Raw genomic sequence first — 25,411 nt, 5'->3', positions numbered from 1 at the left:
AAGGCAAGACTCAGTTCCTTGTTTGAAGGGGCCGCGATATCGAATTTTTGAAATGAGATGCTCGCGGGACTGGGAATCGAATGGAGAGACGTGAGATCGCAAGGTGGTAGAGGAAAATGAAGGATTCGTAGGGTGTTTGGTGTTTGCGAAATGAAGAAGCTAGGGGTTGGGGGGTTTAAAAAAAGATAGGCGGATGGCTTTTCAATTTCGCAGGCATCTCTTGGGTTTCGCACAGTATGCGAAATGGGTTTGGGGGTACGAAATTACTTCACATACTCCTTTGGGTTTCTCCCTGGATAATATGTGGACCATGTCCCTCTGAGATACGGGGGACCACTGTCAGAAAATAGAAGGATCATCTGGCTTGAACTAAATATGTAAAGCCTCTACAATTTGTCTGGCCTCGAGGACACCATGACGTCTATATACGGTGAAGTGAATTGCAGTAGGACTTCGGACGCCACGAGTAGTCATAGACTGGTAAAAGTCGAGTGCTACTCTGGTGTTAAAAAACTCACGAGGAGTCATGAGGTGCTCAAGGTGGTACCTCTCGAGTAGGTCGTAAGAATCTTAGAGCTGAGGCTTCTGTCGCATGGCCTTTTGATCAAAATATAGCTTCGAGTGAGAGGGTCTTCCTCTATAATTTGAGTTTCCCTTAATGGGCAGTGCGGTGACCATCGGACGTCTGATAATCGACTCTAGTGACATTTCAGAAGGTAACTCAAAATCTGTCGGAGGCTCAAAAGCTCTAGATGACTCCCCGAGACCTGAAGTCTTGGCCCTTTTAGCCTAAGGGCGCCGTACTAAACTCTTGGGGAGCGAAGTAGTCGCCCCTAGGGTAGTAGGTGGTCTCCTTGTCTCATACTTGAGTTGAGAAGTAGGTGAGGAAGGTCTAGTGGCCTCTCCACCTTCAAAAGTTGGAATCCTTGGGGCCTCCACGGCCTGAGATGGGGAATGGCTAGGTACTTGAACAGGGGAGGCTCTCTACCTCATGGTACATCTCGGTGAATGGGCGGGAAGGGCTCCTTTAGTCCACGCCATGTGAGAAATTGAAGGCAAGACTCTATTCTGTGTTTGAAGGGGTCGCGATATCGAATCTTTGAAATGAGATGCGCGAGGGGCTCGAAATCGAATGGAGAGGCGTGAGATCATAAGGTGGTAGAGGAAAATGAAGGATTCATAGGGTGTTTGGTGTTTGCGAAATGAAGAAATGAAGAAGTTAGGGGTTGAGGGGTTTAAAAAGAGATATGCGGGTGGTTTTTCATTTTCGCAAACGTCTCTTGGGTTGCGCATAGTGTGCGAAATGGGTTTGGGGGTGCGAAATTACTTTGCATACCCCTTTAGGTTTCTCCCTGGATAATATGTGGACCATGTCTCTCTGAGATACGGGGGACCACTGTCGGAAAATAGAAGGATCATCTGGCTCGAACGAAATATGTAAAGCCTCTGCAATTTGTCTGGTCTCGAGGACACCATGATGTCCATCTATGGTGAAGTGAATTGCAGTAGGACTTCGGACACCACGAGTAGTCATAGACTGGTAAAAGTCGAGTGTTATTCTGGCATTAAAAAACTCACGAGGAGTCATGAGGTGCTCAAGATGGTACCTCTCGAGTAGGCCGTAAGAGTCTTAGAGCTCAAGCTTCTGTCGCATGGCCTTCTGATCAAAATATAGCTTTGAGTGGAAGGGTCTTGCTCTATAATTTGAGTTGCCCTCAATGGGCAGTGTGGTGACCATCGGACGTCTGATAATCGACTCTAGTGACATGTCAGAAGGTAACTCAGAATCTTTCGAAGGCTTAGAAGCTCTAGATGACTCCCCGGGACCTGAAGTCTTGGCTCTCTTGGCCTCAGGGCGCCGTACTAAACTCTCGGGGCGTGAAGTAGTCGCCCTTGGGGTAGTAGGTGGTCTCTTTGTCTCATACTTGCGCTGAAAAGTAGGTGAGGAAGGTCTAGTGGCCTCTCCACCTTCGAAAGATGGAATCCTCGGGGCCTCCACTGCCTGAGATGGGGAATGGCTAGGTACTTAAGCAGAGGAAGCTCTCTACCTCATGGTGCATCTCGGTGAATAGGCGGGAAGGGCTCCTCTAGTCTGCGCCATGTGAGAAGTTGAAGGCAAGACTCGGTTATGTGTTTGAAGGGGTCGCGATATCGAATCTTTGAAATGAGATGCGCATGGGGCTCGGAATCGAATGGAGAGGCGTGAGATCGCAAGATGGTAGAGGAAAATGAAGGATTCGCAGGGTGTTTGGTGTTTGCAAAAAGAAGAAGTTAGGGGTTGAGAGGGTTTAAAAAGAGATAGGCGGGTGGCTTTTCATTTTCGCAGGCGTCTCTTGGGTTTCGTACAGTGTGCGAAATTGGTATGGGTGTGTGAAATTTTTCGCATGATCTGCAGAAATTTCGCAGGGTGTGCAAATTGATTTCGCAGGGGTTAGCTTATTTTCGCACAATGTACGAACTTGGTTCGCAGGGTGTGCGAAATTTCGCATCCCATGCAAAATGATTCCTTGATTTCGCATGCCTTGCAAAAATTTCGCAAGGTGTGCAAATTGTTTTGATTATTCCTTTGTTTGAAACCCCCCTGCAATCGATCATCAAAGATGTAAGTTAAATGAAACCAAAATAAAATTAAAACGAGAAATCGAAATCAAAACAAGTAATAATACAAGAAAACTCTTAAATAAAAAATAAAATAAAAAGATATGGACTCGATTAGTCTTTAGAAAGACTAAGTCCATAAAAAAGATAGGTTTTTTCAAGCTTGATGTGGATCAAAGAAGATGAATACCTCCTTGTCGTGAGAAAAAAAGCTCCACAAAGGGCTTGAGATGGTGGCCATTCACTTTGATGCTCCCTATGCTATTGGAGTTGAGTAGTTCCACTACTCCATTTGAATGCACTTGGTGAATAGTAAATGGTCCTATCCACCTTGATTTCAACTTGCCCGAAAAGATGTGGAGTTTAAAGTCATAGAGCAAGACTCTTTGTCCCTTTCCAAATTCCTTACGGGAAATCAACTGATCATGCCACCTCTTCAATTTCTCTTTTGCAATTTTTGAATTGATATAGGCATCATTTCTCAATTCCTCCATCTCATTGAGGTCTAAGAACCTTTTCAACCTAGCTCTGATCAAATCCATGTTGAGTTTCTTGATTGCCCACCAAGCTTTGTATTCCAATTCCACAGGGAGATGGCATGCTTTGCCATAGACTAGGCGATAAGGAGACATCCCGAGAATGGTCTTGTAAGCTGTTCTATATGCCTATAGTGAATCAAGGAGCTTGACTGACCAATCCTTTCTGTTTGTGTTCACCACCTTCATCAATATGTTTTTAATCTCCCTGTTTGCTAACTCAACTTGCCCACTAGTTTGAGGGTGGTAAGGTGTAGCTGCCTTATGCTTCACCCCATACTTGGCTAAGAGACTTTCAAAAGGCTTGTTGCAAAAATGAGTACCCCCATCACTAATTATGGTTTTGGGCACCCCAAATCTCGAGAAGATGTTCTCTTTGAGAAACTTGAGAACCACTCTATGGTCATTATGCTTGCATGGGACTGCCTCAATCCACTTAGAAACATAATCTACTCCTACCAAGATATAAGAGTAGCCAAAAGACATAGGGAATGGTCCCATGAAGTCAATGCCTTAAACATAAAAAAGATCAACTATCAAAATGGGGTTCAAAGGCATCATGTTCCTACGTGTCAACTTCCTAAGCCTCTAGCATCGATCACAACTCTTGCACATGGTGTGGGCATCTTTGAAAAGTGATGGCCACCAGAAACCCGATTGCAACACCCTCATGGCTGTCTTTTGAGAAGCAAAGTGGCCTCCACATGCATTTTCATGGCAATGACTGAGGATCCCCTGTTGCTTTTTTTTAGGAACACACTTCCTTATTATCTGATTCACACAATACTTGAATAGAAATGACTCTTCCCAATAGTAAGCATGAATTTTTGCAAATAAGTGCTTCTTATCTTGTGTTTTCCACTCACTTGGAACTTCTCCTGTGACTAGGTAGTTAGCAATGTGTGCATACCAAGGAGCAACTTCCACCAACATGAGAGACTTCTCTAGAAAATCATCATTAATGGGCACACCGTGGGAATTATGTGCAACAACTAGCCTTGAAATGTGGTCTACTATCACATTCTCCACTCCTTTCTTGTCTTTGATATGGAGATTAAACTCTTGAAGCAAGAGAATTCATCTAATCAACCTTGCTTTAGCATCTTGCTTAGTCAATAGATACTTCAAAGCAGAGTGGTCAGTGAAAACCACGATGAAAGACCCTACCAAGTAAGCATGAAACTTATCCAAGGCAAAAACTACAACTAGTAATTCTTTCTCGGTGGTTATGTAGTTTCTTTGCGCCTCATTCAATGTCTTGCTCGCATAGTAGACCACATAGGGTTTTCCATCTTCTCTTTGCCCAAGAACAGCTCCTATAGCAAAGTTAATGGCATCACACATTACCTCAAAGGGTAGTTTTTAGTAGGGAGCCCTCACTATTGGTGCGGTTGTCAGGAATAGCTTCAACTCTTTAAAACTCCTTTGGCATCTATTATCCCATATGAATTTAGCATCCTTCACCAATAGTTCACAAAGAGGCCTTGCAAGCTTAGAGAATCCTTGATAAACCTCCTATAGAACCCGACATGGCCAAGGAATTTCCTTACTCCTTTGACATTTGTTGGGGATGGCAACTTAACAATGAGTTCAACCTTTGCTTTGTCAACTTCAATGCCTTCCTTGGAGATGGTGTGTCCAAGGACAATCGCTTGGTGTACCATGAAATGACACTTCTCCTAGTTAAGCACTAAGTCTTTCTCAATGCATCGGTTCAGAACAGCTTCTAAGTTGATCAAGCATTCATCAAATGTACTTCCATATATGGTGATATCATCCATAAAGACTTCCATAATGCGCTCCACCATATCATTGAAAATGCTTAACATGCATTTTTGGAAAGTTGTGGGTGCATTGCATAAGCCGAAAGGCATTCTCCTGTATGCATAGGTTCCAAATGGGCATGTGAACGTGGTCTTCTCCTAGTCTTCAACATCAATTTCTATTTGAAAGTACCCGGAGTAGCCATCCAAGAAACAATAGAAAGGATGCCTAGAGACTCTCTCAAGAACCTGATCAATAAAGGGCAATGGGAAATGGTCCTTCCTTATCACCACATTCAACCTCCTGTAATCGATACACACCTTCCAACCTGTAGTGAGGCGTGTAGAGACATCTTCTCCCTTATCATTTTGCACCACCGTGATCCCAGACTTTTTTGGCACAACTTGAGTAGGACTCACCCATGGGCTATCTGATATTGGTAAATAATACCAGCTTGAAGAAGCTTAAGAACATCAGCTCGCACCACCTCTTACATGTGAGGGTTCAACCTTCTCTAAGGTTGACGAACTGGCTTAGCTTCATCCTCCATGTAAATATGATGGGTGCATACTAAAGGGCTGATCCCTTTCAAATCAGAAATTTGCCACCCTATTGCCTTCTTACATCTTCTAAGGACTTCAAGTAGACAATCCTCCTTATGAATGGTATGAGCTGAAGATATAACAACAAGGCACTTTTTGTTGTCTTCCATGTGGGTAGTGGCTTAAGAATAAATTTTGGGGGCTCCTCCTTAACAGGTCTTTGCATTTCCTCCTCATTGAATAAGGGTAGAATTTCTTATCTCTTACTCCATGGGAGTAGGGTAGCAAACAAATCTGAGGGTTTAGGTAACCCTTCCTCAAGATCCCCAAAACTCTCAATCAAATATTCTTGCATTCTCTTATCATAATGCTCCTCCACTAAAGTGTCAATCATGCATACTTCCTCTAGGCCTTCTTCTTCTTCCGGATGGATATGCTTCTTGTACAAATGGAAGATGTTAAGTTCCAATGTCATGTTGCCAAACGTGGGTTGACTCCATTCCTACAATTGATGATTGCATTTGATGTAGCTAGGAATGGTCTTCCAAGTATGATAAGAACATAATTAGTTCATTTGACAACTGGATCCGTATCAAGAACAACAAAATCCACTAGATAGTAGAATTTGTCAACTTGAACTAAAACATCTTCGATCATCCCTCTTAGAATCTTTATTGATCTATCTGCCAGAGATAGAGTGATGGATGTTGGCTTCAACTCTCCAAGTCTCAACTGCTTGTAGACAGATTAAGGTAGCAAATTCACACTTGCTCTCAAGTCCAACAAAGCTTTCTCCACACAAGTCCCTCCAATGCTCACTAAAATGGTAGGACAGCCCGGATCTTTGTACTTCACTGGAGACTTGCATTGTATGATGACACTCACTTGCTCAATCAAGAAGGCTTTCTTGTTCACATTCAACCCTCTCTTTAGGGTACACAAGTCCTTCAAGAATTTTGCATATATTGGTACTTGTTTAATCATATCTAGCAAAGGGATATTGACTTTCACTTCCCTCAACACTTCAAAAATTTCTGATGCATTATTAATTCCCTTTTTGCCATGCAAAGCTTAGGGAAAAGGTGGAGGCATGTGTTTCTTCATCATATCTGGCTTGATGACTATCCTTTCGGGTTCTTCATCCACAGTAGAATCATGGTCATCTTTCTTTGTACTTTTCCCTTTTCTCTTCCCTTTATTTTCTTCACTCTTTTCTTTTTCTGCTACACTCTCTTCATCATGCTTTGGCTTAGATGTGGGCTGATCGACCTCTTTACCACTTCTCAAGGTGATAACTGCTTTGACTTCCCTCACCTTTGAAGATTCCCCCTCTTGAGCCTCCACTTCATGGATACCCTAGGCATTTTGATGAGGTTGAGAAGGAAACTTTCCTTTCTCTTGCACTGTGTTGAGGTTGGTAAGCCTTGAGATTGTGTATTGGACATTGTCTATCTTCTAAGACAGATCATTTTGCATCCCATCCATTCTTTTGTTCAATGTATTCTCCACACTGTCAATTCTCTGATTCAGTTGAGCATTGATGGACTTCTGATCTCCCACAACCTTGATAAGGTTCACAATAGCTTGTTCAAGACTCGAGGCTTGCTGCGTTGGTTGAGCAAGTTGTGTGTACTGAGATGGCTTTGGTTTCCAAGAGAAATTTGGATGGTTCCTCCAATTCGAATTGTAGGTGTTGCCATATGAAGCATTTTTATTGGGTTTGAATTGACCAACAACATTGGCTTGATCACCAAACATCTCTCTCACTGCTGGAATTGTAGGACACTCCTCCACCAAGTGCTCATAAGATTGACAAATGGAACAAGGCATAGCCTGTAATGGTATCTCAGAAATGGCTTGCACTTCTTGTACATTTTTCATTTCTAGCTCTTCAAATCTTCTTGCCATAGCTACAACCTTTGCCTTCATGTCAATGTCTTCATTCAAAACATACATCCCACCCTTAGCATTAGGTTGAGACTTCATTCTTCTCACCTCTCTAGCATTTGGTTTATCCTATCCTCTTGAAACTTCAGCCACATAATTCAAAAAATCCATGGTTTCCTCCAGATTCTTACTCATGAAGTCTCCTTCACACATAGTTTCTAGGAGTTGTTTCATTGAAGAAGACATACCATCGTAAAAATAGCTCACTAAGAGCCATGTGTCAAAGCCATGGTGAAGACAAGCATTAATAGCTTCCATGTACTTCTCCCAACACTCATAGAATTTCTCATTCTCTTTAGCCGAGAAGTTCAAAATTTGCCTTTTCAAATCAGTCCAAGTTGGGATACTCCTTGGCCTTAAAGAATTAAGCCAAATCTTGGCCTTATTCGTCAAGGTGAAAGGAAATAACTTGAGCCTCATCAAGTCAATTGAAGCTCCTCCTTGGAATGTATTACAAACCTCCTCGAATTCCTTAATATGCGACTAGGGATTCTCACTTTCCATCCCATGGAAAGTAGGTAGGAGTGGCACAATCTGAGGTTGGATCACTAGCTGCTCAGTGGGAGGCACTATACATGAAGGTGCACTCATACGAGGTGGATGCATGTGGTCCCTCATGGATCGGTATGCGTTGAAATTATCCTCTTGACCATGTTGGCTATTTTGGTCTTTAGGTGGAACATCCATGATGTGTAAGTACACTTCCAACTCAGTTTCTCGAGGAGTTTCAATCTTCACAAGTCTTCCCTCAATATCTCTTATCCAATAGGGCATGCACAACTAGAGATCACTAAAACAAAAACAAAGAAAACAAAAGAAATACAATAGTAGGAAAAATTTAAGGTTAACTAAAAACTAAATAAAAGATAAGCTAAATATAGACAAAGAAAAAGAATTAGTAAAAAGAAAAATCACCAAACTTGTGACGAAGATCACAAGTATTCACCAAAAGTATTGTCAATGTACTGTGGCACCATCCCTGGCAACGACACCATTTGATTCGTCCCCATTGCAGTCATGCCATTTGATTCTGGCTCAAATGAGTGTTATCAACAAAATTTATAAAACCTAAATCACCTTACACTAGGGTAGCATAGCTAACATAGTACAGTGGCTCTAGGATCGTCCACAGGGATGGGTTTTCATAGTACAGTTGACTTAAATGAAAGAAATAAAATGGTTTTTTTTCTTATGAAAGTTAGCTTTTAAAGAAAATGGAATTGTGGTTGCAAAGATTGATTTTAAGTTAAGCAAAAACAATAGGTGAAATTAACTACAAAGAAAAGGTCTCTTGGAGTTGTAGGTCACTAGGATCGGGTTCCTTAGGTAAAGGGGGAGATTCCGGATCTTCTCATCGAATTGGGGATAAAAACATAAAGAATGGTTATCTCCCGAACCGATTTTATATTTAGCAATTAAGATTTGATCCAAAGGTTTCATGAGAAATGGTAATTGCTTCCCATTAATGGCTTCAAACACTAAAGACTTTCACCTTGAACCACCTTCCAATGGCTCGTAAATGATAACTAATTGACATCCATGGATCTAGCAATAAGCATCCATGGAATTCGAAAAGCTTACCAAGTATTGGCCATTCAAGGGGATTTTAAGAGATTTAAAGCTAAACCTTGAAAGAAAAACCATTGATGGATAACAACTACTGTCATTTAAAGCAAGGACAACTCTCACCTTTGCATTCAGGTCCTTTACCTAACTTCCATCACTCCAAGAAACGTAAAACCTATCCACTCATCCCCTGAGAAATCATCATCAGATGTTGTTTGGCTAGAAAGAAAAAATGAAAACAAAATGAGAAGGAAAGGCAGAGCAAAAGCTCTATATATTTCTTACTACGGGAATTTTACAAGTGTTTTATGAAAACATACATAATCCCTCATCCCTCTGTCTCCCTCCTTATATATCAACTACCTAAAAGATACATAAAAAGATATAAAAGAAAATATCTAGGTTGGTTACAAGGAGAAACTAGGAAATTACAAAAAATATCTGAAGATAAAAATCTAACAGAGTCGGTGCACAGGAAGATTTCGCATACCATGCGAAATTTGGCATGGTGTGCGAAATCCTTTGGCTGCCTCAAGTGGTTTTGCATGGTGTGCGAAATTTTGCACAACCATGCAAAAATGCTGGTTGCTAGATTTTTTCCTCTGGTTTTCCTTCTTGTATCTCTGATTGGCTTGGAAAAGGGCTATGAAGTGCTCAAAAGCTTGGATTCTTCATGTATTTGAGCTTTAACTTGCTTTGCCATGGATTTCACCAAATTCTTCCTCATTCTTGGCTTGTTTCAATGATAAAAAAGCTACCAAAAACACCAAAACTTGCCAAAAACTGATTAGTAACCCTTGCTAGGTTCCTTAATGTGCCAATTGAGTTAAAAGGTATTAACTACTTCTCAAAAGTGTTTAAAACAGTTAGTTTCAAGCTATAGAAGAGTACTTTTTGAGTAGTAATCAAGTGGCACTGAGAGTGAGATTTACAGGGTGTGCTCTGCAATTAATTGACCCCATCGCATCACAAATTAATTTCCACCAATAAAAAACAACATGGCTTTAATCTTTTTTATTCCCAAAGTGATCATACTGTACCCATCATTTATTTGTATATCAATTTACATAAGCAAATAAATTAATTTTTCAAAACCTATCACACATCATATATACTTGGATGCTAATCAAAAGATATATAGCTGACTCATATTTGATAAAAAAAATAAAAAATAAAAAAAGAGCTACATTGACTTGTTGATGGGTTGATAGTGAAAGATACCCACTCTTGGTGAGGTTGATGATCTCCAAGTCAAAAAGTGGAAATTATCCTGTTTCTTTGGTCTAATATTAATACATACCAACTCTCTATATATACCAAATATAATTGCTCATATTGGTGGGGGTGTATGTACACACACCCAAGGCGTATATACGTTTGGATATCATAAGAATTTTAGTACTTAAAATAAGAATCGCGTTATTCGCCATGGTCAATGTGTACATCAAATGAACGAACAGCTACTTGATACACATGTATTTATGTAATATGTGGTAGTCATGTAGTTTTCTCATTTGTTAATATCACAAAATACCCTGAAAATGACAAGTATACACCCTATAATACATAATATTATACACCTAATATTACAATCACTTTCCCAATTAAAGACTTGAGAATGACAAGTATCAAGCCTATCATGATTAAGCTTAATTATTGGAATTTGCTGCTTTTGTTATATGCTGCTGTGAAATGGTGCTTTCATTATAGATCCAAATCTTGATTTGCAAAAGACATTACTTATGGGCTTGGTAAGAATATTAGCTAGTCGATCCTAAGTTGAAATATGAGAAAATTGTGAAAGAACTATTAGCTACTTTCCCCGAAACATTCAAAATGATGATCAATTTTAATATGCTTGATTCAGGAATCAATAGATTGATGATGTCCAACTACGACGTTGATTGCTAACCCAAGTTATAAACTTTTGTTGCGACAAGACCACTTTCTTTTACAGGCTCTTCGGACATCAGTTTCTACCAATATCTTCATCCTTGTGTCAAGATACAAGACTAGTGTTGAAGCTATTGTTTTATGGATATAAGGAAGACAGTGAAATTGATCTAGCCTAGAACAAGCAATCAAAGAACATAAAGAAAAGCAAAAACTTATTGTGATTATTGGCTAAAGTGTGATAAGCATTGTCCTTAAAGTAGATCCACCCTCCTCAAAGACAAGCTTGGTGCATTAGGGAACCAATGGTCCACCTCCAGGATTCAACAACCAATGGAATCTTGCCTTAGGTGCACTACATACAAGATTTTGTACAACCCGGTTTTGAAATAATCCTCTAGATAGGTGCAAGAACGCGATTGTTGCAATGGAGATGGATGCAGGCTTAAGTATGCAACAACATGTGCGGTTACTGTAGTGGTGAATGAAGGCTCAGAGTTACTGCAGTGGTGAATGCAACAAAGAATGAAAGATTTCATAACACATAAGGCTTTGAATGTAGAATAGAGAGGGAGGAAGAACAGAAAATGGAAAAACTCTTGGGAAAATGCAATGTAGAGAACTAAAAGGGTGTTATGCTTTTACAGGCAAAGTCCCAACAGGTCTCCCATAAAATCGGAACCACCCCACAAACATGAGACTAGCTACTTAGCCTCTTGAAAGAAACAACGCATTAGAAGACTCAACCAAACTAAAAGACTAAGTCAAATGAGAATTAAAGAAATAAAATTAAAAATAATTTTATTTTGAATTTTTTAAAAAGTAGTTGACCTCACACACACATACGTAGTGGGAAGATGGGGGAGAAGGGACCTTTGTGTAGTGTATGTGTGCATACACAACGCACATTAAGGGATTGTAGCCCTAATTTCCCAAAACCCTACTGAAATGGACTTTGGGCCCCTTGGGCGTGCGACGTTTCCCTACACCTTTCCACAAGCCCATTAGGCTAAGAAAGTAGGTTAGTTAATATACCCACTAAAGGTGTTCCTCTTTTTCCTATGTGGGACAAGCAAAAACACTAAAACACACTATCTTTTTACTATATACTCTTCCTTTAGAAGCATGGCCAAAACTCAAGACCACATATGTGAATAGAACCAATACACGTATGTTTCGTCTCCTCGACACCCTAATGAAATTCAATAAGGAAAATCTATTGTTGAATACATGCATGAAGAATTTTGTAAAAAATATTAGAAGAATGATTAAAATAACTGAGAAGAATTCACTATCAGTGATTTATTTTTTTGTTATGGTAATATATATAAGTGCATGAAACCATCGTTAGACTTAGTCAACATTAGTTGGTTATCTAAGGAAGGCTGATTAGGAAGGGATATTACAAAATACATTAGTTGAATAATTAAGGCAAGGTTGGTTAATGAAAGGAAAATAAATTCTTGTAGTGTTAGTAGTGATCTTGTTGACAACAATTAAAAATGAAGAAATTGACCATGTTGAAATAAAAATAAAAAAAAAACTAAATAAGATACGTCTGGCAAATCAAAATTAACATGCACTGGTAAAGAATAATTTATTTCCATTTGAGCAAACTAGAATTTGAGGGCCAATTTCCTTGTAGTCGTTGCACTCAAAATCAGCAAACCAAAATCAATAAATACTACTAGAAGACTAATTTCCAAGTTTCAAAAATAATTTCCAAGTTTTAGCAAACTAGAATCTAAGGATCAGTTTCCTTGTAGCTATTGCACTCAGAATCTACAAATCGGAATCAGCTTGCACTAGCAAAATAATTTCCAACTAGATAATAATTTTTTTGGAACAGTAGGTCAAAATTTATTTTATTTCAGCGTAGTCAATTTCTTGCCTTTTAATTATTGCATTGACCATGTTGAAATAAAAAAATTATGACTTATTGTTCCAAAAAATATTCTAGGTTGTTTGAAATTATTTTTCCAGTGCAAGTTGATTCTAATTTGTTGATTATGATTTATTGATTTTGAGTGCAATGACTATAAGGAAACTGATCCTTAGATTCTAGTTTGCTGAAACTTGGAAATTTGTCTTTTGGCAGTGCATGTTAATTCTGGTTTGCTGGAGGTATCTTATCATGCCATTTTGGTTTGTTGATTTTGAGTACAATGGCTACAAGGAAATTGGTCCTCAAATTCTAGTATACAGAAACTAAAATAAATTATTATTTTACCAATGCATGTAAATTCTAATTTGATAGACATTGTTGGGATTAAGCCCCTAAAAGCAAAACATGATGTAACAAAGTTAGACTTAATTATTCCTTTACTATCCTTTTGGCGTATTTACATTGATTTGAGCATTCAGTCCATGTCTCTTACATTGTACATGACTTAAGTGCATTAGAAGTTGCATAAAAGATACAAGTCATGAGTTTCTTGCAAGTAGATAAGTTGTTTACAGTGGTTCATGCATTTGGGCAATCCAGTAGAGATTGTAGTGCATCACCCCTAATTAGAGGGATGACTTATCTTGGTCGTTGAGATGGGTTTCCCATGGTGAGTACACTAATATATGTAATGCACATTAGATAAGACCTACGGTGAATTATGATATAAGATTATCAAATTTCATGATTCACCAAACTACTATACTGCATAGACTCTCAACCTTGAGAGGATATTGAGTTTGTACTAAAATCTACAAGAGGCTTTGACTTATGGGTGAGACCCTAAAATAGTCATATATCCCTATATATTGGGTCACTGTTGATGGAGGTTGGTGGCAACAGGTATTCTCAATAGAGACACCATGATATCTCATGGGACTGAAGTAGTGTGTTCCCTTGGGTGATCCGAAGGACATACGATCATGAAATCTGTGGTCATAATAATTTCTTTAGTGGAATTTGACATATGCTCCTTGGATCTAGAGTATGTTGATTGATCACATAATAAGTAAGATCTATAACTCAAGGATTTGAGAGGTAATCTTGATAGGTGATAGCACTACCTTGGTAGATTACAGACACTAGTTCATAGGGGGTTTGCATATAGTGGATAGTAGGTCACAGACTCAAGCACTTGGTGTCTCGTTTTAATATACATAGGGTACTGGAGTGCAATTGACTCTTTGTAGTGGGATGTTGAGTCAATTTTAGAATTCAATTATGAGGGAGCTAGTACTCTTATGGATCCCAGTGATCCCTACTCTAAGCTCATATTCCTTAATGACATGGTTTCTAAAGGTTTGATGAGTTTTTAGTTCACTTTTGTGCATAAGAGCATTTTGGTAATTATGTAAGATTACATAAGGACAAGTGAATGGTATCTTTGGACTAGTCTAATTAATTAATTAGGGTCATATATGGTTAATTAATCAATTAGCAACCTTTTTGGGCAAGATTAAGTGACTCAAGCCCATGGTAGGCTTAAGTAACTTACACTCAATAAGAAGCCTATAAATACCCCTTTAGGAGTTAGAGTTTCTATGTATTACCATTTTCTTCGTACAATCCAAAGAGAGAACCCTAGTCTCCACCCTTGAGATATTCATCATCTTAGCGCCTAAACATAAGGAGGAGTTATCGGGCGAAAGATCATGGTGTTTACGAGACCTATTACGACTTCGGAGTTATCTACATTGATTGGAATTAATCCAATAACATCCAAATCAAAGATATGTGGCTTTATTCCTTAAATCTATGATTTCTATGGTATTAATATTGATTTTTGATTACATGGTTTTCCATTACAATAGATTTAGAGAGCCTTAGATATATTTTCATGCATACTATGAGATCCAGGGCATGAGAATGGAGTAATCCAAGGTTTCCTACAGACGTATCTTATCATGCCCCCTCAAGCTCAAGAAAGGAATGCAATGAACATCTAGATTGAACCAAAAGACATGAGTTGAGTGGTGTGAAAGAGACTTCGTGAGTATATCAGCAATTTGAAATGTAGAAGGAATATGTCTGGTAAGGAGTATTCCAATTGCCACATTTTCTCGTATGAAGTGATAATCAAGTTCAATGTGTTTCGTGTTGGCATGAAACATAGGATTTTTGGACATATGTAGGGCACTCATATTATCTGTGAATAGTTGAGGTGGTTTGTGTAATTGAATGCTAATATCGCGAAGGAGAAAGGTAAACCATGTGAGTTTAGCAAGTGCAGAAGCTAGAGATCTATATTAAAATTAATATATATATGTTAAATCTTTATCAAACATTTAATTCTATTAAAAAAATTAAAAACAAGAAGATAGATCCCATATATACCTACTTTATAATTGTTAATAGTTATAGTGACACAAATTTTAAATTGAAGCCATTAGTAAAAGACTGACATTTGTAGTGGATAATAATATTATAATAAAATCATAAATTATATTTTTATAAAAAAAAATTATACTATTTTAGTATATGTTAGAAAGATAAGGATATTAACATCTTCGTAATTTTTTTCATTAAAAATAAAAAAATAATATTTTTTAACAATATTTTAATAAAGTTTAATTGTTTTAATATATAAATGACTCAAAATTTTCATTTATGTACATATTTAATATTGAATTACAAATGATATTCTAAAATGTTTTTATTTAATTTACAATTAATTAGATTTTTAAAATTCAAATTATTCTTAAAATTTTTAATTTTTATTAAAGAATCTAAACTATTAATTATGTCCTATTTAATTTATAACTTATTTACATAATTTCAAAAAATATATTTGTGTGTATAGAAATAGTAAAGTCATAATTTAATATTTAAGCAGTGGCTGCAACCTATAAATAGGCTGCCGGCTTTGAAGTGAAATAATATATTGTGATAATTCTTTGTTGTCATTATTAGCGTTGTGTTGTGTTCGGTATTCTTTAAATCCAAGAAAGTGCATTGCACCGCACTATTTCCTAACACAAGGAAATAAACATCTACATTAGTTTGGTAAGGTGTCATGCAGCCACTATTATGAACATCTAATCAAAAGCTTGATTATTGTTTGTACTTTTAGTTCCACTTCAAAAGGCATTTGCGAGATAAACCGGAACCTTAAATAATTAATAATCATGAGAGTATACAAGTAACTTCAAACAGAACCCAGTTCCACACATCAGACGCCCCCTCATAAATCAACCACAATCACAAATCAGTACATTGCAATAGAAAACTACAAAAGAAAACAGAGTCCACACACATATGAGCCAGAGTGCAACCCTGGATTTTAAGGATTCCTTCCCATATCAATCTCTACTCCATCCGAAAATTTAATAAGACTGCGATAATGATATGAAACTCAGCACGGGAAAAGCTCAAGGGCTAGTGGTTGAGTGGGGTTGGGAAAGAGAAGGGAAGGGTAAGTCCTTTGGAAGGGTTGGGATGGTAGGTAGTGTGGGCTTAGGCAGGTCAGGTAGATGGGGCAGACTAGGCAATTCTGGCAGTTCAGGCTTCTCCAAAGCTGGGACATGTGGAACGGTTGGCAATTCAGGCTTGGGCAAAGTTGGCAGCTGGGGCTCTTCTAGAGTTGGGACATGAGGCAGAGGTGGAAGTTCAAATTTAGGCAAAGTAGGCAGTGTAGGAAGAGGTGGTAATTCCACCTTAGGAAGCTCAGGAACCGTAGGCAATGTGGTTTCGACAAGGTGACGAGATGCAAGAACTTCTTTGCCACTCATTAGGGACAGAGTGATGAGCAGTAGAGGCAACAGAATGGATGGTTCATGGTGATGAGCCATTTCTGAAATGCTAAAAGACTGAGAGTTTTGAATGAGGATAGAAGTTTCTTCTGAGAATGGTTTGCATACAAGGGGTTGGCTTTGGGGTTTTATAGATGAGGGATAATGTTTTTGCGATGCAGCGTTTGGGAGAATATGGAAAGCTGAGCTGTTGGGATTGGGAAGAGCTTGGTGTTGTTAGTTCAACTTCTCATCCATCACTTCCAAATAATCAAATAGATTTGGTGGATGTGTTTGCCATACCCATATGTGGCTGGAATCTAGATTAAAGTCGATAGGAAGTTCATCTGCCTGGTGTTTTCTTCATTAACATACTTCTAAGTTCCATGCGAATGAAGGACATCCTGCTGATTGGATTGTTGATTACGATCCTGGTGTTATCTCCATTAATATACTACTAAGTAGCATGAAGAATAGCTGGGATCTTAATTTAACCCTTAAAACTTTTTTCTTGACGTAACGTTAACATTAAATTATATTTAAATGTTAAATAACTCTTCTATTGAGATTTTTATCATAAATAAATGAAAAGACCCAAATAATTTAATATATGGATAGTATAATATTATATAAACGTCTCTATATAATCTAACATTCATGTGTTTGTTAGATGAGTTTTTCTATATATAATAAAACCTCTATAAATGATTGTTCAATAAATCAATAAATTTAAATAATAAAATCTTTTGGTCTTGACTCAAATCAGTGTGCTAACTTAATAACCTTATTAAATGTATAAAATAATAATATTTTTAGAAATTCTTAAAGGCTCAAGAAAATATAAATTAATAATTGGTAAAATGCATACATATATAGCAACGAAAAATTTATAATATTAAGTAACTTTTTATAACTTTTTTTTTTCTCAATTCACTTTTCTAAATCATCTAATACTTGACATCTCTTTATCTCATCATATATCTTATTTTTAAAAGTCTTTCTATAGTTTACATAAATAAAGATTATTTATAATAACTAGTAATTAAAAAATGAATTTGAAAACTTTAAATAAATTAATTAAATGTTATTTATAACAAATGCCACTTCAAAGCGGGTTTGAGAATTTCAACATTTGACTTTCCGTCAACGAAAGAAAATAAATAAGATAGTAGAAACAAATCATTTCTCATATTTCTCAAATGAATGCTCAAAGCGAGAGGAACAAAGATTGTCGTATGGGAGTTACACCTTTAATGACTGATTTAATTATTTTTTGGTTTAATGTTGGTTGATATATATTATTTTTCAGAAAATAAATGTTAATACATAAAAGAGAAGGAAGGGTAAAAAGTATAATTAAAATATTGCATACTTTTCCTTTCAAATTGTCAACACAACCTATAAAAGTCTAGTTTAAATTACATTAATCAAAGGAAGAAATTGGAAGTTCTAAAATTTAAACTCGGTCTTGGAAGGAAAGACTATTTATGCCAATACCATATAACATGTCGTAGCTCTCTTCTTCACCATCTTAAAATCCTTCCCTAGCTAGAGTATTAATGGCCGCCCTCACATCCATTTTGTTGTTTCTACTACTAATTACCATGGCTATTGCATTGGTTCAAGGCCAAGGCACGCGATGTTGAAGTAGAGAGAGGATTATTGAGAAATAATGGCTTGACTTTTCCATTGATTAAGAATGAATATATATACACAAAACCTAAAACACAAAAATAGGAAACAATCTAGCCAAAACACAAAAATAGGAAGAATTAGGGGATTACAACAAAAATAGGAAATTACAACTAATTACAAGAATTTGAAAATATAAATAAAATATATTGTAATGAATTCTCTAATATGCCCCCTCAAAATGGAGCTTCAGAGGAGACGCCAATCTTGACTCGTAATTCTTGGAAGCTGCTTCGTGGAAGGGGTTTAGTAAGAGCGTCGGCAAGTTGATCTGCTAAGGAAACATGAGTAACACGAAGAGCACCTTATTGAACTTGATCCCAAATAAAGTGATAGTCAATTTCCACATGTTTCATGTGCGAATGAAAAGACTGGATTAGAATAGATGTAGGTGGCACCAACATTGTTACAATAGATAACAGGCGGTGTAAGAAGAGTGACACCAAGCTCTGTGAGAAGGGAACAAATGCAATTGATTTCTGAAGTAGTAGTGGCAACTAATCGATACTTAGCCTCTATGGATGACCGAGCAACTGTACGTTGTTTCTTGAATGACCAAGAAATTGGATGACGATCAAGATAGACAATATAGGCACTCGTAGAGGTAGTCATCTTTGTTGCCAACCCAATCTGCATCTGAGAAGGCATGAAGAGAAAGTGTATTGGCCTTATGAATAAATAATCCATGAGTCAATGTGCCACACAAATATCGAAGCAGTCGTTTTGCAGCATTCCAATGTTCAAATGTCGGGAGATGCATGAATTGTGATAGCTTATTAACAACATATGATAGGTTTGGGTGAGTAAGGCGAAGATACTGTAGATTGCCAACAAGGGTTCTATATTCTATGCAGTTAGTCAGAGTTGTACCTGAATGAAGTGTGAGATTTCCATCTGTAACAAGTAGTGTAGCAACAGGTTTTGCACTAGACATTTTTGTCTAGGTAAGAAGATCAGAGATATAGCGCCTTTGAGTAAGCAACACACCAGATGGAGTGGTGAGAACCTCAATGCCGAGAAAGTAGGACAAGACGCCAAGATCCTTGATTGAAAATCTTTGTGCCATGAGGTTATAAATGTAGCGCTGAATAATATTGGTGTTGGTACCTGTGATAATAATGTCATCCACATAAACAAGTAGATATATAGTAATATCACCTGAGTGGAGAATGAATAGAGAAGTGTCTGCATGAGAGTTTGTGAACCTAGACTCAATGAGGAACTGGCAAAGTTCAAGATACCAAGCCCGTGGGGCCTACTTGAGTCCATATATAGCCTTCTTTAATTTACATACATGTGTTGGATTGTCTCTATCAACAAATCCCGGAAGTTAGGCCATGTAGACATCTTCGAAAAGATGGCCTTGAAGAAAGGCATTATTAACACCCAACTATCGCAATTGCCAACCTTTACTAGCTGCCAAGCTTAGAATAAGTTGTATTGTTGTTGGCTTGAAAACCGGACTAAAGGTGTCATGATAATCCACGCCAGGTCGCTGATGAAAACCTCTAGCAACTAATCTGGCTCTGTACCTGTCAATAGAGCCATCAAAAGCTGTTTAATACGAAAAACCCACTTACATCCAACAAGATTCTGCATAGAAGTAGATGAAACAAGCTCCCAAGTTCCATTATGAACAAGAGCATCAAATTCATCATTCATAACTTATCTCCATTTAGGATTGGTTAGGGCTTGGTTAACAGATGAATCTCACTGTCTGATGGTATTAGAGAATTCATTTTGGTTAGGGGTTTATGGATGTTGTTTTTGGCTCTAGTGGTCATGAGATGGGCATTTTGATAGGTGGGTTGAGTTGTGGTTAAAGCAGGAAAGGTCTCAGAATTGTGTGGTTATGGTGGTAAACGGTTAATTGGTGAGGAGGGGCGATCGATCGGTTGGGCATTTTGGGATTGATGTTGGCACGAGGAATCCCTTTGTGGAGGTGTATTGAGTGAGCCATTTGAAATGGTTAGAGCTTGGACCGAGGGAAGCCAGTTGGAAATGAGTTTTGGGGTGGGACGAGCTAGATAGGATTGGTGAGTGGTAAATGGAAAAGAGTTTTCAAGAAATTTGACATGACAAGAAATATAGGTTTTAGAGGTGGACATATCAAGACAGATATAGGCACTTTGTGTTGAAGAGTAACCAAATAAAACACAAGGAGTGGAACGAGAGTCAAGTTTATGTTGAGAATAAGAACGAAGCCATGGATAACTTAAGCAACCAAACACCCGAAGTTTAGTGTAGTTGGGTGGAGATTCAAAGAGTTTGTCAAAAGGAGATGAGAGATGTAATGTGGGTGTGGGCATATGGTTGATGAGATATATAGTAGTGGCAAAAGCGTAAGTCTAAAAAGTTAGAGGCATCGATGCATGAGTGAGAAGAGATAGACCGGTTTCAACAATATGGCGATGACGTCGTTTGGAAAGACCATTGTGTTCAGGTGTATGTGGTGGTGTAGTAAGATGGGATATATCATTGGTGGAGGGAAAATTATCAAGGGCTTGATATTTGCCACCATTATCTAAATAGAGGGTAACAATTCGGCGTTTAAATTGGTTTTCAACTAATGCCTTGAAGCGCACAAAGACATCATACACATGGGATTTCTGTTTAAGTAGATAATACCAAGTATACCATGTATAATGATAAAAAAAAAAAAAATAACATAGTATTGAAAACCATCAACAAAAGAAACAGGAGAGGTCCATACATCAGAAAAGAGAAGTTCAAGCGGATGAGATGAGGTTAAGGTAGAAAAAGAAAATGGAATTTTATGACTTTTATTACATGAATAGACATTACAATGTGTGAAAGAAAGAGGATAACGGACTAGACAATGGTAAAGAAAACTTAGAAACAATATTTTTCATAATAGTAAATGATGGATGACCTAATCTAGAGTGCCACTCGGACGAAGTGGTCTTGACATTGGAAAATACAAGCAACGGTGAAGAGGTAACAGAAAGGAATGTAGTCGGCCACTCATATACGCCATCCTTAGGTTCACCCATCAAAAGGATTGCCCTCGTGTTTAGATCCTTCACCTGAAAAGTAGAGGTTGAGAATTCAACATAAACATGATTATTAGTGCAAAATTGATAAATGGAAATTAAGTTCTTTTGCATAGAAGGGACACAAATGACGTTTTGTAAAGTAAAGGTGCGAGAGGAAGTAGGTATCGTGGTAAAACTGGTATGTGTGATGGGAAGGGTCGATCCATCGCTGATCATGATATCATTAGATCCTTGATACGGGTTATGAAGAGAGAGATTACTCAAGTCAGATGTAATGTGGTGAGATGCTCCACTATCCAGCAATTAAAGTAGGAGTAGTGTTGTTGCCAAGAACAACATGATTGTCTCGTGGTTGCCAAGGTGTGGATGGGCAATATCCCTAAGTGCCTTGAGGACGAGGTGTCGAGGATTGTTGATTAGTGACAAGCCAAAACATCGGGCATCGTTTGGCAGTGTGTCTTTGAATACCGCATGCTTGATAACGACCCAAATAAGGTTTGGGTTAGTGTTGATCATGAGGAGAAAACACAGTGGTAAGGGCTGGTTATTGTGGAGTGGTGGTTGGTGGACGCCAATTTGGATGATTCCGGAAGGCTGTGGGATTTGCCGTTGCTGGTAGTGATAGAGGAGATGGTTGAGCAGTTTGAAGAGATGTTTTTTTGTTGAGAAGTTTCTCATGGAGCTCAGTAAAATAAATTGATGTGTCATGGGCATTAATTGCATCAATGACGGATTTGTACTTATCACTTAGTCTTTCAAGAACTTGATCAATAAGATCCTCATCATCAACTGGCTTCCCCAAAAGGGCAAGTTCATTGGCACAAGTTTTTATCGCCTGCATATATTCACTAATTGATTTTGAGCCCTTGGTACACCGCTTTAATTGTTCCTTTAATTGTTTAATATGACCACGAGATGGTTTTTCATAGGTATTGGCTAAGGTTTGCCATGCATCAAGGAAAGTGGTGGTGTGGGCAATAAACAATTGTAGTGAAACGGAGATAGCACCAAGGAGAGCACTAAAGATGAGATGATCCTGACGTTTCCAGATTGTGTATGTCGGATTTGGGGATGCAACACCAGTGACAGTGATGGTGGGTGGTGGTGGAGTATGTGTGTCATAAATGAAGTGATGAAGATCATAACCTTCAAGAAAATATTAGATAAGAAGGCTCCATGTGAGATAATTGGTGGATGACAATTTGGTGATATTGGAAAGATTGATTGTAAGGAGGGGATGTTGAGGATCTTGGGAGTTTTGGATGGTGATAGGATCATTGGTGGAAAAGAAGGATGTATCAAAGTCATTGAGGAGAAGGAAAAAAAAAGGAAGAAAATACGCCCAAGAAGATTAGGCTCTTGATACCATATTAAAGTAGAGAGAGGATTATTGAGAAACAATGGCTTGAGTTTTCCATTGATTAAGAATGAATATATACACACAAAACCTAAAACACAAAAATAGGAAACAATCCTAGAATTAGGGGATTACAACAAAAATAGGAAAAAAAATCCTAGAATTAGCCCAAAACACAAAAATGGGAAACAATCCTAGAATTAGGGAATTACAACAAAAATAGGAAATCACAACTAATTACAAGAATTTGAAAATAGAAATAAAATTAATTGTAATGAATTCTCTAATACGCGGGTTAGGTTCTATTCCTATACTTGCCCTGAAGTCGAATCCATTGTGAAAGAGACACTTACAACTTATTTCAATTCCAACCCAACCATTGCCCCTGGTTTGCTCTGCATGTACTTCCATGATTGCTTCGTCCAAGGTTGCAATGCTTTCATCCTTCTCACTGGCTCCTCAACTAAAAGAACTGATGGTCCCAATAGTCTGTTGAGAAGATATGAAGTAATAGATGACGCCAAGACCCGGTTGGAAGCCGCCTACCCTGGAGTGGACTAATGCGCTGATATTCTTGCTCTCGTTGCCCGTGACTCTGTCCTTCTGGTATGCATAAATACATGATTCATGGTCGATCCCAACATATTACAATATTCAATGCCTTATGTATGCATTATTATTACTTATGCTGCTCCAATGTTTTACGCAGACCAAAGGAGCAAGATGGAAGGTGCCCATAGGGCGGAGAGACGGTCGTGTTTCATTAGCATATGAGATTGCCAATTTGCCAGCCTCCCGTGACTCCATTGAACTCCAAAAGCAAAAGTTCATTGACAAGGGTCTCAATGATCAAGATCTTGTTGCTATAGTTGGTAAGAACCGTCGTATCAAACTCATAATTATTCAACTTACTTAGTTTAATTTCTTTGCTCTACTCCACCAGAGTCTATATACCTAAATTAACTCGGTACATTAATGTGAACACATTACAGGCGATCACACTATTGGAACTTCAGCATGCCAATTCTTCAGTGACAAACTGTATAACTTCAACACGACAACGGGAAATGGTGTTGATCTCTTCATAAACCCTGCCTTTCTTCCTCATTTACAAGCTTTTTGCCCTAAAAAGGATGATGCAAACAGGCACGTTGCATTGGACACTGGTAGCCCTAACACATTCAATGCCTCTTTCTTTAAAAACTTGAAGAATGGACGTGGAATACTTGAGTCGGATTAGAAGTTGTGGACAGATGACTCCACCAAAAGCTACATGCAATGATTCCTAGGCATCAGAGGCTTGCAGGCGTTGAACTTCAACATGGAGTTTGGGAAGTCCATGGTGAAAATGAGTAACATTGGCGTCAAGACCACGGTTCAAAGTTGCGGTATCGGTCACTGACTTGGAGGGCCCCTAGGCGTATTAGTTTGGTATCGGGCGATACGTAAAATAAGCTAATTAGAAAATTCAAAAAATTATAAAAATATTATGTAAATCATCAGAAAAATATATACAATTAAATAAGCTCAAAAAATTAATAAAATAAAATTGTCTCACATTTGACATTATTTAAATAGTTATAAAAGTATTTGCTTAGAGTTATTTATGCTAATGCTAATAAAAGAAAATTATTTTATTTCAAATATAATAACATTTTTACTAACAAACATACAATATAATAATCAATCCCATGTTGAATGACGAGGGGATTCAAAATCATCATCATCAGTCCTACGACGAGTATATAAATTGGGGTGGCAATTCCCGTAGTAAGGCTATGGTTGAAAGAGTTGTTCATAACTCGAATATGTTGGCTGAGATGATTGGCTTGATGATCCATAATTAGGAAAATATGGTTTCGAAGGCTGTTTCGGGTCAACACCATATTGATAGTATCCAAAACCTCAATAAGCAATGCTATTGCTATGAGAAGATTGATCATATCCATATGAATCACTAGCTCGTGTTCCTGTATTTAACTATCCCTCGGGATGCATCATTGGAAATCGATCAAAATAATATCTACTAAAAGTACTGGAAGAGCTATCGCGGTCTCTAAAGTTGTGATATGATCTATCATCTACCCTTCTGAAATACGACCTTGATCCTATACCCAAATTCTGTAAGTGCTCATCGATACGGTGATAATTTGATCTATGATAATCATGCCCACTAGAATAATCATCATCGCTAGGAAATGTAATTAGTCTTTCCAAATGCTTTCGTTGTTCTCACATCCCTAATCGATATCCATGATTTGTATCTTGTGTGGCATAGTAATTTTCACCTCCTTATGCCCATGACATGCCAGGATCTACTTGACTAACATAACCACCTCCAGTGATGCCATCTCCTTACGTGCTACCATCTTCTCCAATACCCTCACTAGTGCCACCAACTCCTCTGTTGCCCCCACTAGTGCCACCATCTCGCCTACTACCCCCATTGTCACCATCACCACTACTGGAACTTGAAGAAATAGTTCTAGGAGTCTTACCTTTATGACGGGAATCAACATCTCTTTCTTGTGAAGCATTACTTGTACGCCTACTAACTCTACGATTTGTGGTACCATCATCTTCATGAACTGTTTCTCTACCTTCTTCATTAGTGGGAAGACCTTTATCCAGCCAATCTAAATTATCAGATGATAAAATAGGCTCATCTCCTTCTCGTATCCACTCATCTAATATATCATTGATTACTACTCAAAAAGTGCTATTTTATAGCTTGTAATGAACTCTTTTAAACACTTTTGAGTAGTATTTATTGCCTTTTAACTCAATTGGCATGTTAAGGACCTTTACAATCGTTTCTAATCAAAT

General features: G+C 37.9%; 1 protein-coding gene and 1 pseudogene across 1 annotated transcript; one reads left to right on the top strand and one right to left on the bottom strand.

Moving 5' to 3' along the window:
- Positions 1 to 1,630: 1,630 nt before the first annotated feature.
- Positions 1,631 to 16,579, bottom strand: LOC117925952 (protein PELPK1-like). The gene is made up of 3 exons (XM_034845052.1): positions 16,273 to 16,579; positions 5,147 to 5,328; positions 1,631 to 2,002 (listed from the first exon to the last, which is right to left on the bottom strand). The coding sequence occupies exons 1-3, from the start codon at positions 16,577 to 16,579 to the stop codon at positions 1,631 to 1,633; spliced, it is 861 nt and encodes a 286-aa protein (XP_034700943.1).
- A 1,499-nt stretch (positions 16,580 to 18,078) lies between these two features.
- LOC117925951 lies at positions 18,079 to 23,987 on the top strand (annotated as a pseudogene).
- Positions 23,988 to 25,411: the final 1,424 nt, after the last annotated feature.

The sequence above is a fragment of the Vitis riparia genome, chromosome 12, assembly GCF_004353265.1.
Source record: "Vitis riparia cultivar Riparia Gloire de Montpellier isolate 1030 chromosome 12, EGFV_Vit.rip_1.0, whole genome shotgun sequence".
Lineage (NCBI taxonomy): Eukaryota > Viridiplantae > Streptophyta > Magnoliopsida > Vitales > Vitaceae > Vitis > Vitis riparia.
This window is presented reverse-complemented; position numbering and strand designations above follow the sequence as displayed.

Coding starts and splice junctions, on each gene's coding strand:
- LOC117925952 (XM_034845052.1), bottom strand. CDS start 16,579: ATGGCTCATCACCATGAACCATCCATTCTGTTGCCTCTACTGCTCATC. Junction 5,329..16,272: donor TGAACTGCCAGAATTGCCTA/GTCTGCCCCATC, acceptor TACCAATATCAG/ATAGCCCATGGGTGAGTCCT. Junction 2,003..5,146: donor CATTGCCCTTTATTGATCAG/GTTCTTGAGAGA, acceptor TCCCCATCTCAG/GCAGTGGAGGCCCCGAGGAT.